The sequence below is a fragment of the Hylobates moloch genome, unplaced genomic scaffold, assembly GCF_009828535.3.
Source record: "Hylobates moloch isolate HMO894 unplaced genomic scaffold, HMol_V3 SCAFFOLD_9, whole genome shotgun sequence".
Classification (NCBI taxonomy): domain Eukaryota; kingdom Metazoa; phylum Chordata; class Mammalia; order Primates; family Hylobatidae; genus Hylobates; species Hylobates moloch.
Genome location: NW_026652284.1, coordinates 1756043 through 1771038, shown reverse-complemented (window position 1 = coordinate 1771038; position 14996 = coordinate 1756043). Strand labels below are relative to the sequence as shown.

The 14996-nt window shown below is 57.9% G+C and overlaps 1 protein-coding gene across 1 annotated transcript in view; it reads right to left on the bottom strand.

Annotated features, from left to right (window-relative positions):
• The window catches only part of SKI (SKI proto-oncogene), a gene marked incomplete at its 5' end in the record, with an annotated part of 77534 nt that extends 62541 nt beyond the window's left edge, over positions 1-14993 (bottom strand). Inside the window, one exon of the mRNA XM_032760891.2 lies at positions 14247-14993. Coding sequence (XP_032616782.1) covers positions 14247-14993 — 747 coding nt within the window. The remainder of the gene's footprint in view (positions 1-14246) is intronic.
• Positions 14994-14996: the final 3 nt, after the last annotated feature.

Genomic DNA, 14996 nt, shown 5'->3' with positions numbered 1-14996 from the left:
AAAGAAAGAAAAGTTTGGGTAAAACAATCCCACCTTTTAGGGGAATCTCAGAGTCCCCTAAGGAAATGATCAGAAATGTGAGCAAAGATCTAAGCACAAACAGAATCATCCCAGCTGAGTTAACATACAAAATCAATCTATAGAGATGTGTATTGCGTGTGCGTGTATCAGTAAATAACAGGGTGCCCGGCAGACAGTGTGCCTCCCCTCTGACCTGCCACGTCTACAAGAAACTCACCACACACCTAGCATCCCATGCAGCAGAAAACGCGTTTACAGCCAACAAGACCGATGACAGGGAGGGTTGGGACGCTTCGGAAGACAACCTGGCGTGACGGACACACCCTCTGACCAAGCTGTTTCACTCCCAGGCCCACATGGTGCACCACAGACTACCCAACAGCAGCACTCTGCCCACTCGTCCCAAGGCACAAGAACAGGATGAGCAAAGCTGCACGGTGACAGTGACACAGTGAGCCAGCCAGAGTGACAGGCACTCGGACAGCACACGCACAGACCAGCAGCCTGACAGGAGCTCCTGCAACAGAGCACAACAGCCGGCCTGCACCCACAGCTGCAGAAAGGGCAGGCGGGGCATGAGGATGGCGGCCCCCCGCCGAGGAACACAAGAGGGCAGGGCGGGGATGAAGCAGGCAGTACGCGGAGCACACTGACATCTTGTGCAGCCAGCATGTGGTCACGAAGCCCGTGTGATGTGTTTGTGCTAACACGCGCCCCGAAGCATCTCTTGCAATACCAAAACACGGCCCATGCTGTAGACACTAAGTAAGTTCCAGACCCTCAATACCAACTAATAACTCCAAAATACCACAGGGCTGGCCCAAAAAGGCACCAGGCACCCAAGGCACTCATATCCCAAAGCTGCTGAGCAGAGCAGGGCAGGTGGGGAACCACGTTCACGCACCCTTGTGACAAACCAAGAACAACTCTGCCCTCACCCACGTCTGTGTTTGCCTTTTATACCCTTCTGTACTATGTGAATACCGTGCTGGTGTGCTTTTCGCTTACTTACAAGCATGTTACAATAATATTCCCACAGAACACACAGTCACAGAAATACCTGTTATGCCTCGTTCAGGGAAAAAGGCAGACCTTAGTGCACATATGGAAAAATCCAATTAAGAAAAATACTTTCAGGCCAGGAGTGGTGGCTCACAGCACTTTGGGAGGCTGAGGCGGGAGGATCACTTGAGCCCAGGAGTTCCAGACCAGTCTGGGCAACATACGGAGATCACATCTCTAAAATTAAAAAAAAGATCCGCCAGGCGTGGTGATGCCCACCTGCAGTCCCGGCTAGTCAGGAAGCTGAGGCAGGAGAATCACTTGAGCCCAAGAGGTCAAAGCTGCAGTGAGCTGGGATCACACCACTGCACTCCAACATAGATGACACAGCGAGACCTTGTCTCCAAAAATAAGAAAAATAAAAATCTTTCCATCAGTGTGGTAGAGATTACAGTGAGGGCAGGGACACCCACTCCCCTGAGGGGCCAGATGGGGCCACAGTCAGCCGAATCCCGGCTTCTCACGTTTCCAGCGACAGAGCTGTGGTACGTTCCTGCCTCTCTCCTGACATGTGAACAAACAGGACACTGTACTTCTCCCCGAACCCACCAAGAACAAAGACAGAGAAAGGGTCACCCTCTGCACTCTTCTCGGCTGTTCTGGGGTTCTTTGATGAGCATATACCAGTTGCTTCTCTGATTACTCTCCTGACTAGACATGCACGGGAAGTGTTCACACACATTTACAGAGGTTCACCACGAGCGGCTGGGGGCCACACCAAGGGGCGTGTCATGTGAGGAAGGTCACCGACGGTCTCCGGGTGGGGAGGCTGGCCCTCCTCCAACCAGCTCCGCTCTCTCCTGGCCTGCTGCCTCCCAACAAGATATTGAGTCTGCCAGGCTCAGGTCAGCACTCGGGACTGTCCCCACAGCCCATCACAGCACCACACACGCACACACAGGCACACACACACACACACACACACACACACACACACACACAGAGAGAGGCACATACGGAAGACCCACCCATCGCATGCAGCGCTGTCCCTGGGTCCCAAAAAGCAGCAGGAAAACCCTTCTGAGACAGGAAGGACCTGAACATGGGCTGGTGTCCAGAAATTCCCCTTAGCTTTGTTAGGCAAGTTAATGGGTCATGGTTAGCATTTTTTACGATTCCATATTCCTTAGATGTGGATATTGAAACACTTAAATATGAAATAAGATGATGCCTGGGATTTGCTTTAAAAAAATTACAGTCCTGGCCGGGCGTGGTGGTTCACACTTGTAATCCCAGCACTTTGGGAGGCCAAGGCAGGCGGATCACGAGGTCAGGAGATCGAGATCATCCTGGCTAACACGGTAAAACCCCGTCTCTACTAAAAACACAAAAAAATTAGCTGGGCGTGGTGGCAGTGCCTGTAGTCCCAGCTACTCGGGAGGCTGAGGCAGGAGAATGACGTGAACCCGGGAGGTGGAGCTTGAAGTGAGCGGAGATCGCACCACTGCACTATAGCCTGGGCAACAGAGCAGGACTCCGTCTCAAAAAAAAAAAAAAAAAAAAATTACAATCCCTCCCCCTCAAAATAGGAGAGGGAAGTTGGATGGAAACAAAATGAGTGAGCTGTGGATAATTGGTGAACGGGATACATGGGGTGCATTGAGCTAATCTCTCTACTTCAGTGAAAGCTGGAAATTTTCCACACAGGATGGCACTTTTAAGTCCACAGACATACTTAAGCTGCAAGTTCATAATGACAGTAAAAAGACAATTGTTCCCCGCTGGTCCCCGCAGGCAAGTGTGAGGGGATCCTGGGCCCTCTGTGCCCTGGAGTGAAGTGAGGGAGCCCGCAGGGCCCCACCTTCTGGGCCCACAGCATCCTGGGCTCCCTCTTCCACGTGACAACGTTTAGGCAGAAAATGGCAGAGGCCAGGGATGCGGGGCGGCCACAGAGCTCCTACAAACCCCTCACCTGCAGCTCCTGTGTGCACCCTGCAGTTACCCACCAAAGCTCAACCAGGGAGCCCATGGCATCTCAGGGGCTGAACACAGCCGAGCAGGCTTGGGGTCGACACGGGGCCACTTCCCCAGCAGTGCCGAAGGGCTGTGGACGGCCCCCACACTGGGCAGCACGGATTTTCCTAAGAGCTGTGGTTTCTCACACCTCTCACCTGACTCATGAACAACAGGACACTGTGCTTCTCCCCTGCCACCAAAGGCGAAGTCCGTGTCTGCGCCACCGCTCTCCTGAATCTAGAACCGTCCTCTGTCCTCCGAACAAGTAGAGAGAGCTTCACTTCGAAGAACTCCCAAGTTTTCTTGTCAATGCTGTATGGTCACTTCGGGCTAAAGAGAACTCTGCTTCTTAAAATCCTCGATTTCTTCTTCTGGGGGCCTCGATGGCCCCAGGAACCCAGGGTTCCCAGTCCTGCAGCCTTGCCCCACCACCAGCCAGCACCCACGGGACCTCCTCATGGGGGCCGGGCAACATTGTGGACAGCATGTGGCTTGCCGCCAAGTGCTTCTGGCAGTTCAGAGTCCCAGACACAGTCCTGCCCACAGCCAGACCAGCCTGGCCCACATTTCTTGAGGCTGCTAGGAGGCGCCTGCCCCTCCCACGTTCCTCCAGGCCCAGGCCTCCCTTCTCCCTGACTTCTCTGCCTGTGGCTTCCCACCGGTGCTGCTTCTCCAGGCTTGTGGCCACTCCACCCTCCCAGAGGTCTCCTCGGCCAAGGTCCCAGAAAGTGGAGCAGAACCCAGAGGACAGCAGTCCCTGTGGTGGGGGCTGCCCTGCAGGGTCCTGGCCACCTCCCTCAGCCCTTGGGGCCACCTCCCTCAGCCCTTGGGGCCACACTTCACTGAGCAAACCAGGACAAGAGACCCCACAGACACTCCTGAGAGAAAACAGGTCCTCCTTCATCTACAGTCCATTGAAACACTAAAGAAATCACAATTCAAATAACAACGTTTAGCTGGGAAAATTAAAAACCCATCTACACTAGAGGCATCGAGCTCAGTCAGGGAACTGAACAGGGGTGGGGCCACTGAAGTTACGGGCACCCGCCAAGGAGGCAGCTGAAGCAGCAGCGGGGAACAGAAGCAAACCCAAACCCAGCGGAAGGAGCCAGCTGCGCCACTGCCCAGGCACACTGGGACGCCCCGGAGGGCGGGATGAGCCTAGACACAGGCCTCACCCAGCCCCGGAGCTGTGAAAGCTGCTCTGAGAAGTCTCTCGTTGGCCAGGAAAGACTTCAAAGTGAGGGGTTCTCGTCTCTCCCAAACTGAACTGTGAACCCCAAGGCCCACGCACAACCATCTGCAGCCAGCCGCCAGCGTCACCAGGGAGCCCGCCACCGGGACCAGGCCCTCGCCACTGCACACCCTGCGGGTGATCAGAACGCGGGCCATCCAGTTCGAAACCCTTAATGACTCCACTCAGATCCAGGGTGTGTCCCCGTACAAAGGTGCCGCCAACGGCTACACTCACATGGGATGAAGGTTCGCCCGTTCCCCCAACGGGAGCTCAAGACCACGCGCGAGGCAGGTCCCCACCCCAGCCAGTGACAAGGAAGACACTAAGCCCGGCTTGACTCGAAGAGCCACACAGAGGCAACCCAGGGGGTTTACCTTGTTTTCACAGTTTAAAGAGCTTTATAAATTAAGACGAAACCCACTAGGGTCAGGCAAGCTGGGCGACACTCACTGCATCCAAGAATGTTAACAAAAATCACAGTTTTGATAGTTCTGCAAAAAAAAACTTAGCAAATTTACAACAAAACTGTCAAGTAATTAAGGCAAGGCACTTCACACATGAACTTAAACTGCTAATTAAAATCCCCTCGCTTAATTGACTACATTTGCATATCATTCAACTTGGGAGTATAATTTTTTTAATGGTTTGGGCAACAGGGTTGTAGGAGGAAATGCGGAGGCAGCAGGTGAGGTAGGGCGAAGGCACTGCCAACGGCACGACCCGGAGCACCAGGCAGGTGGCCGGGGACCATGCCAGTCCGGGTCCCCACCTCCCTCCAGGTCCACACGGGTGTCCAGGAAGGAAGCAGCTGAGATCTCACAGACGTCACACCAGCTATGGCGGTCCTGGGTATCCCTAACCCAGAAGGCAGCCTGGGGCAGGCTTCAGTGCAAGCGCACGGAATACCTCCCTCCCCAGTGTGGCCTGGCCCGCTGACAGCAGAGGTTCTGTATGCAGCTCTCACTCGGTGAGTGCCAGCCCACAGGACACAGGCAGTGGCGCAGGTGGACTCGGTGGACGTGTACACCTTCAGCACCACACATGCAGTGTCCACAGCTCCGCAGAGGGTGGCTCAGCTGCCCTGTCCAGTGTGCTCCTCCTCCCGCCTGGACCAGGGGTCAGAGTCCAGACCCCACGCTCACCCTCACCAGGCAGGCAAGAGTACCTCACTCTGGGGCCCCGGACTTGTGCAGAGGGAAGTCTCAAGGCTGGGAGTGCCCGGTCCCCATCCTCAGGCATCAGAGCCTGTCAGGGCCAGGGAGGCAGAGCACCCTGTGCCCAGAGGCCCAACCAGTACCATGGCAGGCCTCTCCTGGGTACCGTGTAGGTCCACACAGGGCCGCCGACCTTCCAGGGCAACGCAGGAAACAGCATGTCTAGGATGCAGAGGCCCAACTTGGCCCAGTCATCTGGGAAACCATAAAAAAAGAGGGCCACGGGCAGCTGGAGCTGCCATCCACTGCCACGCGGAGGCTCCTCAGGCCACAGGAGCCTGAAGGGAGGCACGGGGACAAACTGCTTCCCAAGAAAGGCTCAGGTTCTCTGAGCACGGACAATGAGGCCTAACTCCTCTCAGACAGACCTCCCAAGGCCAGCTGGTGAGGGAGGGAGCCAAGGATGCCCACCCTGGAGCTGCCTGGACCGTGGGCAGCCACAGCCCAGCACCTGGCACAGAGAAGCCCTTGACAGCACCAGGCGGGAGGGCACCGGGGAGAGACGCCCGCCACGCGAGGGTGATCAGCCTCTCAAAGCCCGTTCGTTGGACTCCTTAAGTAACCCGTCCTGGATAGGGTCAAATGGGCCAACCTCAGACCTCCCACAGAGGGTGCCAGCCTCCCGGGGCCCTCAGGGATGAGGTGTTCACGCGTGTTCTGCAGGATGAAGTCAGCACCCGGCCAGACTGGCCTCCACGCTAAGGACAGACACGTTCCCTCAACAGGGCAAGAAGGACCCAACCTATGGGCCTTATTTCCAAAAAAAGAAACCAAGAGCATTTCTGTAGCTGGGCAGAGATACATCTAATCCATAGTAAAAGCAACAATGTTTCCATGTTACTTTCCCAGCAGAGAGAGCCTGCATCAGACTCTGCAACAACTGTGCACCCAGTCAGCCTCCTCTCAACAGCTGGACCAGGTGTTCCCAGCAGGCAGCACCCCAACCAGGGCAGGGTGAGGGCAGGTCTGCAGGCTGACAGCCGCTTCTTATTCTCATCACTTACAGGTTTACTCCTGGGCAGAAGAACACAATGTAATTAGCAGACACCTGGCTCTCCTGGCAATATGGTTTCCCCTGTAGAAGAAGAGTGACATCAAAGGAAACCACCGGCACAGCCACGGCCTTCAGGAACCACAGCAGCCAGGAGCACTGCAGGGAGCTCCGCAGGGAGCACCTAAGCCGCTCCAGATATAGGCAGGGCGTGGACAGAGAGACAGAGGCAGCGCCAGCACCGCTGGACACCTGCTGGGTGCTCCCTGCCCTCCCACCACCCCTCACCCACTCCTGACACACTTCCTGGTGAGGTCAGCCAGTCCCCAGGTGCCCCCATAACGGCACACAAGCTGTCGTGGAGTCACCATCACCTCACACACGCAGCTCAGGGATCAGATCTGGTCGGGAAGGGCCACACAAGAACCCAGTTACTGCCCTGGGTCCTGGGGTGGAACGCTCAGGACAGAGAAAGATCCTCTGATTTGGGTGATGGCATCCCCTGCCACCCATGCCCACCTGAGGCTGCCAGCCTGAGCTGCGTTTCTCTGAAACAAGCAGCACCGTGGGGCCTGCAGGAAGCCTAGAACAGGAGCTGTTTCTTTCTAAGTCAGCCACCGACGTTCCAGCAGAAGCCGCAGTCGGTCCAGGCAGGGCTGAGAGCTGGGAGGAGCATCAGCGCTCAGCCTCACCAGCCAACGGTAATATTCCAGCAACTTCCAAGCCCTCCACATGGAACCAGGGTAGAAGCACCCCAGGTCAGAAGACAGTGAACCAATTTCTTCCAAAGATGGAACAATGGCCGGACGCAATGGCTCATGCCTATAATCCCAATGCTTTGGGAGGCCGAGGTGGGCAGATCACAAGGTCAGGAGATGGAGACCATCCTGGCCAACATGGTGAAACCCCGTCTCTACTAAAATACAAAAAATTAGCCAGGCGTGGTGGCAGGCACCTGTAGTCCCAGCTGCTCAGGAGGCTGAGGCAGGGGAACTGCTTGAACCCGGGAGGCAGAGGTTGCAGTGAGCCGAGATCACGCCACTGCACTCCAGCCTGGGCAAAAGAGCAAGACTCCGTCTCAAAAAAAAAAAAAAAAAAAAAATGGTGAAAGAGAAGAAACAGCATTCTCCTTCTAGCCAGAGAATGGACCTGCCAATAAACCCTGACTGCCAGTGCCTGCAGAGCTCCACTGAGTCATTCAGTGAGTTATTCAATCTGGCCCCCAAACTGGGGACCCAGACATGACCAGGCGCCCCTAACCCTAGCATCTGAAGCCGGCAACACAACCACACATGCAACAACCCCCATGGCCAGTGAGACAAGGACCCCAGCAGAGGCAGCCCAAGAAGGCCTGACCAGGGCCGGGTGTGCCAGCCCAAGAGGCAGGCCTAGACATCCCGATTCAGCATCTGCAGCTGCAGAGGCACTGAGGCAGAGCACTCCTTCCATCTTTATCAGTCAAAAAAGTAAAATCAGAGAAGACACGAACACCAAGCACCAAACAGAATCTCGGCTGTTTCCCAGGCTCACGCCAAGATGCCTCTCAAAGCCCCCTTTATCTCTTTCCACCCAAACAAAAGACAGGAGCATTACTCAAAGGAACAAAAACTTCAAGTGAAGGCCTACTAGGCGGCAGGCAGGACACATGCTGAGGACCACAGGCACCAGGCGCCACCACGCCATCTCCGGGCCATGGCCAACGCAGGTGCTCGGTCCATCTGGTCCTAGTCTGGATTTTACTATCGTCCCCACAATCTCATTTAAAATTCACACTCGAGTCCTGGTTCTTCATTTTCGTAAATAAGCAGGCTCATGTGGCAGCATGTCCCCAGAGCTGGAGGCTCCCTGGGCCCCCCATGGAGCCCACCCCAGCAAGGCAGCCTGGAAAAATATCAAGTACCACACAGTGAAACCAACACACAGGCTCTGGGATGCGGGGCCCTTCTGGAACTCTCTCTCATATTCACAAAGCAGCAGCACCTAAGAGCTATTGCTTATCATGGCCCCCAGCCCCCAGGGTGAGCCAGAGCTTCCTGAGGGTCACCTGGCATGGCACCTGGTCTGCAGAGGGCAACCAGGCCTTGAGACAACAGGTGGGAGGGCAGGGGCGACCCCTCCACCCCGCAGACCCCTGGGATGCCTTCCGTGGCAGAACCCACTCCAGGGGCCAGGCACGGTGGCTTATGCCTGTAATCCCGGCACTCTGGGAGGCCAAGGTGGGCAGATAACTTGAGGTCAGGAGTTCGAGACCAGCCTGGCCAACATGGTGAAACGCTATCTCTACTAAAAATACAAAAAAATTACTTGGGAGTGGTGGCACACATCTGTAATCCCAGATACACAGGAGGCTGGGGCAGGAGAATCGCTTGAACCCAGGAGACGGAGGCTGCAGTGAGCCAAAATCGCACCACTGAACTCCAACCTGGGCAACAGAAACAGACTCTGTCTCAAAAAAAAAAAAAAAAAAAAACCAACAAAAAAAAACCCTGCTCTAGACCACGAGGGTGACAGCCAGGGCAGGGCAGGAAGGAGCCGCCCTACCTGGCTCAGGAGGCCAGGTGTGAAAAGCTGGTCCCCGGGCAGCCCCCCTCCATGACACCTTGGCCTGGTGACCACTGCTCAGGAGGGGAAGAGCCCTGAGGAACAAGGATGGGGGCCTTCTTTTTCAGCTCTCCCAGATGTTAGGGAAGTAATTCACCCTCTGTATTTTGACTCAAAACAAAGAAACTTTTTAAAAACATTTCAGTTGAAACTTGCATAATTCTTCCAGTGGAGAAATCCTCCCTCAACTTTCGCAATCCTTAGAAAGAGACACATTATTGCCACAGAGAGCCGGGCCGCCGGCGTGGACACCTCCTGCCAGACAGTCAGGGCCCAGGCCCCGGAACTGCCGCCTTCTCTCTGGAGGCCCTGCCAGCAGCAGTGAAGGCCCCACAACCCCGCGAGACTCTAGGGCGGGGTTCGGCTCACACTTACCCCAGACTTCCTCGCACCATATCCTGTCTGCCCTCACCCGGAGACTCAGACAGACAGACATTGCACAAATCCGCCGCAGAGACGGCTGAGAAACAAGATGCTGAAAGAGGGGACCCGCCCCCCCACCGTGACCCTGCTGTCCCAGAAGGCGAGGGACACAGCCCAGCTCCCAGAGGGGTCCCAGACAGATGGATGACAGACCATGCCGGGAAAATGACCACTAGGCTCTGCTCCCTGCAGAAGCCACCTGGGGGCAGCCGCCCATGCCCTCCCCAGTCCGTGCACAGCCAGCTGGGGTGGGCAGAGGCCAAGAACCCCTGCTTGAGAAGACCCAGCAGCCAGCCGTCTTTCCGGAACCCTCACCTAGGGGGCAGTCCAGCCCAAACCTGCAGACCCTGGCCTTCTGCACGGGGACCAGGGCCTGCCGGGAGCCTGACCCCAGAGCATGGCCCAAGACCACATGGAACCCCACGAAAAGCTGGAGAAAAACACTCGCAGCAAACACCTTTTCCAAAGGAAGTCGGTGGACAAAGGGACAGATAGCCCCCGAAGTGCTCCCGGACCTGAGGGTGTCTGGGAGAGCACAGCCCCAAACCCACACACGGCCACTGCGCTGAATGAGGGGTGTCCCAGAAAGAAACTCTTGATGCTGTCCCTTCCTGTGATCATTTCAATTTAAAACAGCAAACAGCAAAACACAACTCCTCCCCGCAGAGGCTCTCCAAGCCCAGCAACCCCTCCTGGCCTCCACAGGCACAGTCACTCCCCAGAACAGACCTCAAGACTCAGAGCTCTCAAGCCCGACTACCTGGCTGGGCACCTGCCTGAGGAAACGCTGCCTGGGGCCAGGGGCAGCCATGCAGTGACACAGGTCAAAAGCCCGGCATGAGGGATCAGAAAACCCCCGTCGCAGACCCTCCACTGCGGCACACAGAGCTTCCCAACCAAGCGACCCTCAACCCGCAGCCCACTAAGACCCACGCCAGCCCACACAGAGCAAGGGCAAGGCGACCTGCAAGACCCCTGGGAATTCAGGCATCTGCAGGACAGAGCAACAACACTCTAACACAACCCAAATTCTCCAGTCACCAGAACGCCCAGAGCGCACGTGGCAGGTGAAGAACAGCTCTCACACAGGCAGCCCACCGCCCCTAGGAACAGGACCCCTGGCCCCCTCAGAGCAGGACCCCCAGCCCGGAACAGGACCCTGGCCCCCTCAGAACAGGATCCTGGACCCCTGGGAACAGGAACCCCCCAGGCCTGTTGGAACAGGAACCCCGGCCCCCTCAGAGGAGGACCCCAGCCCCCTAGGAGCAGGACCCCCACCTTGGAGCAGGACCCTGCCATGTCCCAAGGGAGGCACCCCACCACCCTGTTAGCCTTCACGGAAAGCGCTTGGCTGACGTTCTGCGGGACAAGGGGCCACGTCCCAGGCAGCAGGCCAAGCGGCAGCTCCAACTGCCACATTTTGTCTCCGTCTCTGACAGTTGTCTATACTGACAAAAAGATGTAGTCCAATGGAGTCCTACGGCTATCAGAGAACCCGAGGAAGGAGGCGAGCCGACCGGAAAGAAGAAAGAGGGGTGGGAGCAGGGAAGGCTCAGAGGCTCCAGTCTCCTGGCTAAGTGCTCCCAGCAGCACAATGACCCATCTGTGCCCCACCTGTACCACTCAAAACATAACGCCCAAGATCAACAAACAGTAGTCCCCAGTTTACACTGAGGCAGAAAGGTTAAGCAACTTGTCCAAGGTCACAAAGCCAGTGTGGGACCGAGTGGGGAGGTGAGACAAGGCCCCCTGTCAAGGATAGCAGTCCCAGGGTCCCTAAGAGGGGACTCGCCAAGCACCCACGCAGCCCACATGGTCCTCCAAGATACAGCAGCAGGAAGCTGGCCGGGCCCGACAGCCACTGGACAGGAGCGGAGGCTTCCTCTGTAACCCCGTGATATGAGGGGGCATCTGGAAGAAGACTGTCTGCCCCCACGCTGCCATCGCACTGCCGACAGGCCAGGGGCTCAAGCACAGCCGCCGTCACAGGAGGCTTCCAAGGCTTCCAAGGCAAAAGTTGCAGCCCCGCCTCCCACCTGGTTTGGGAGCCGGGAACATCTCCGCCCTCTCCCACCTCCCACCATGGGTAGCAGAGTGACGCTGACCCAGCCCACTCAGGCAGGAGACCCGGCCCTGGCCTGGCCACAAACACCCGGAAGGCAATTCAGCTCCCTCCTGCTCGGCAGGGCCCGAAGGCCTGCTGGGAGCAGCAGCCCTGCAAAGAGAGTTCCAGTACATTCTTTGTTCCTTCTGCCCTCATCTTCGGCAGATCAAAAATATTAAAATAAGCTACAAAGGAAGTGAAGAAATCAAAACATATCCCGAGAATAAGCTGTCAAGACACGAGTGGGAGGAGCAAACAGCGGCCAGCGAGGGCGGAGGCGGGGCCTCCCAGGCCACTCCTTCTAGGACAAGTGGGGTCTGGGCACTGCGGGTCCACGCCCACCCTAAGACCACATTCCTTTCTCATGTGTCGCCCCGTGCACACAGAGACACGCACACGGCTGTCCTGAGGAGACTTAAGGGGATCCTGCAGCCCAGAACTCCCAACCGCACAGTCACAGAGCCCAGAGGGCAGGCACTGAGCGAGGGCAGAGTCCCTGGCCGCCATCCCACGTCAAGAACATAAGGCAGGAGGTGACACGGACAGGATGGGTGCCCCACCCGCAGGAGCATGAGGAGAGGAAAACCCGCAGGAGCTGGTGAACATTCAGGGAGCCAGGCGGAGGATGCCACTGGCAGGGCCAGGCTGTGGGGCTGCCACTCAGGCCTGGAGGACCCAGTCACTCACACCGTGCACGTCGTCAGTATGGCCTGGGAATTGCTTTTTAATGGGTAAATGAGATTTCAGAGCAGTGCTGGGGACTTCAAAAGGGAAAGGTGGGTCGGCACCATCCGCTGAGATGACCAGAGCCTGTCTGGCCTGTCTCTATGGCGGCCCAAGGACCCCGGCGCTCACGACCACAAGGAGAGAGAAGCCGGGTGGCCTGGGCCCTGCTCTGTATCAGCTGTGACAACAAGGCCCTGCTGGCCACTCCAATGCCCCCCCAGCAAAGCCCAGGAAGACAGAAAGACCGCAAGCACACATAGGACCCACAGTCGGACAAAAACAAACGCAGACACACCCTGCTCAACCGAGATCCTCTGCCATCAGCTCTGGAGACAGTGACGTGAGCGTGTCCCAGCAGCTCAAGCCTTGGCCACAGGTGACCCACTCCGCAGCCCGCACAAGCCCACAATCCCCCCGACACGTGGCTTCCTCCAGCCATAGGCACTGACGAGGGTGCGGCCACCCCAAAAAAAAGGCCCCAGCCCACAGGGAGCGCCATCGGGCCCACCCCAGCCAACTCCCCGTGTGACACGAAGGGCCCCAGCCTGCTACGTCTGTCTGCAGCTCTGCCACGAGCACCCTTCCCCAGCCCACAGGTCTGCAGGCGGCTGCCACCTGAGCCCTGGCCTGGCAGGGTCAGCAGCGCACACACACACACGGGCGCGCGCGCACACACACACACGCACCCTCCCGCAGCCCCCTCCGAGCAGAGGCGACAGTCCCTCGCTTCCATCCACAGCCCCTCCTCCCCACGATCTGACACTCTGCTGGAGAGGCGCCCAGAGAAAACCGGGCTGGAGCATCTATTCACAGATTTAGAAAAAAAAAAGTTTGATGCAATAGCTGAATTAATTAGGCCTCCCAAGAATAGCTGAGCCAATGCAGCATTCTGTGTGTGCAATTTAATAAGCCTGGATATTTAAAAGAAAAGTTACAAATACTTGGGGAGGTATGCAACGGAAAGTTCCTGAGAACCACACTGACTAATTTCGGCACCTCATGGCCTGGGAGCTGCCCATGCTGGATCCCATAGATTCTCCAACTGGCAAACAACAAAGCCAGGCCAGCAGCCTCCCTCCCCGGCGCACCCCTCTGCGATTCACAGGGAGAGAAGAAAATGGGTGAGTCCAAAGCACATCGCAGGCCGCCAGTAACTCCAGCACGCGGGCCCAGGGGCCTGCTGACCAGGCAGGCCCTCGGCCGGGTGCCAAGTGGCCCTCACCCCACACGGGGCACTCCGGGATTTGGTCCCTGGCAGGCCCAGGGAGACCAACCAGCACAGTGCTGGAGCCGCCAAGTCTCGGGCCCCTGCCACTGTAGCCTGGACACCTGGCTTCATTTTGTGTCTGTGTCCCAAAACTTCAAGGCACCAAACAGGCAGCGGGAGCCAGTAACAAAACCAGGCCTCGCCTCGCCCAAGCTCTGTCTCCTGGGGCCCAAAGGCAGGCAGCCCTCCGTCTTCGAGGCTGGGTGCCTTCAGGATGAGGACAGCCACCTTCACCCCAACCCCAAGGAGGACCTGGGCCTGAGGCATCCGGCTGGGGCCCAGCTGGAGCTAACTTCCCTGACCTGGGGCAGGCCGCTTTCTCGGGAGCATGAGGCCTGTGCCTTCCTATCTGGGCAATGACTGTGGGCCTGTGGGCCTTCCCCACACGCCAGGCCTGGCCCCCACCCCACCGCCACAGCCCGCACTCCAGGCTCGTCCTGGGGAACGGGCAGGAGGGCCTTCCTACCAAACTCTCTGGCCCTGCCAATAGGAACACTCCGAATTTCCCTAAAACAAAGCGAAGACTTGAAACATGGGGCACGGCAGAAGCACAGGTCCCACCTTTGGAGACCAGAGCCTGTAGTCCAGAAGGGGCCTCCACCCCAAGCGCATCCTCCCCAGCTCCCAGGCCTGGGGCCACTCACCCGGGGCACCCGCCGCTTGTACTTGTTGCCATAGTCGAACTTCTCCTTCACGTCGTCCAGGCAGCGGCCGAGGCGCGCCTGCTCCTCCTTGCCCGTGTAGTCCTGGCTCAGCAGGATGTAGGCCCGCCAGTTGGCCGAGTCGAAGCCCCAGTGGCAGGTCCGGTTCTCCAGGGCCTTGTGCGAGTGCACCACGAACTTGTGCGGCGGGTACATGAGGCGGCAGTCCAGGCACTGGATGCAGGCGGCGCTCGGGCTACTGTAGAGCTCGGGCACCAGCAGCCCCTTACACTTGCCGAAGCACTCGTGGTACACGCGGACGCTGCGCTCGCTGAGCTCCAGGCCCAGCGCCAGGCTGGCGGCCAGCTCCTTCTTGCAGGGCGGCGGGTAGGCGCCGCCGTAGAGCAGCGCGTTGCACAGGCGCTCGGCGTCCGTCTTGGTGATGAGCCCGCACGAGGGCGCCGAGAAGGGCAGGATGCCCATGACTTTGAGGATCTCCAGCTGGTCGGCCGTGCAGCGCGAGCAGTAGATGTGGAGCTCGTCGCACACCGAGTTGATCTGCTGCAGCGAGAAGTCGCGCAGCACCGAGTTGAGGATCTGCGGCAGACACAGACGCTTCTCGCCTCCCACCACGAAGCACGAGATGGTCTCGCCTTCCAGTACGGTCTCGCAGCGCTCGGTGGAGCGGTCGGACGGCATGAAGAAGGGCCCGGGCAGCACGGGCGGCGGCGGCTGGATGGCGGGCAGGTGCAG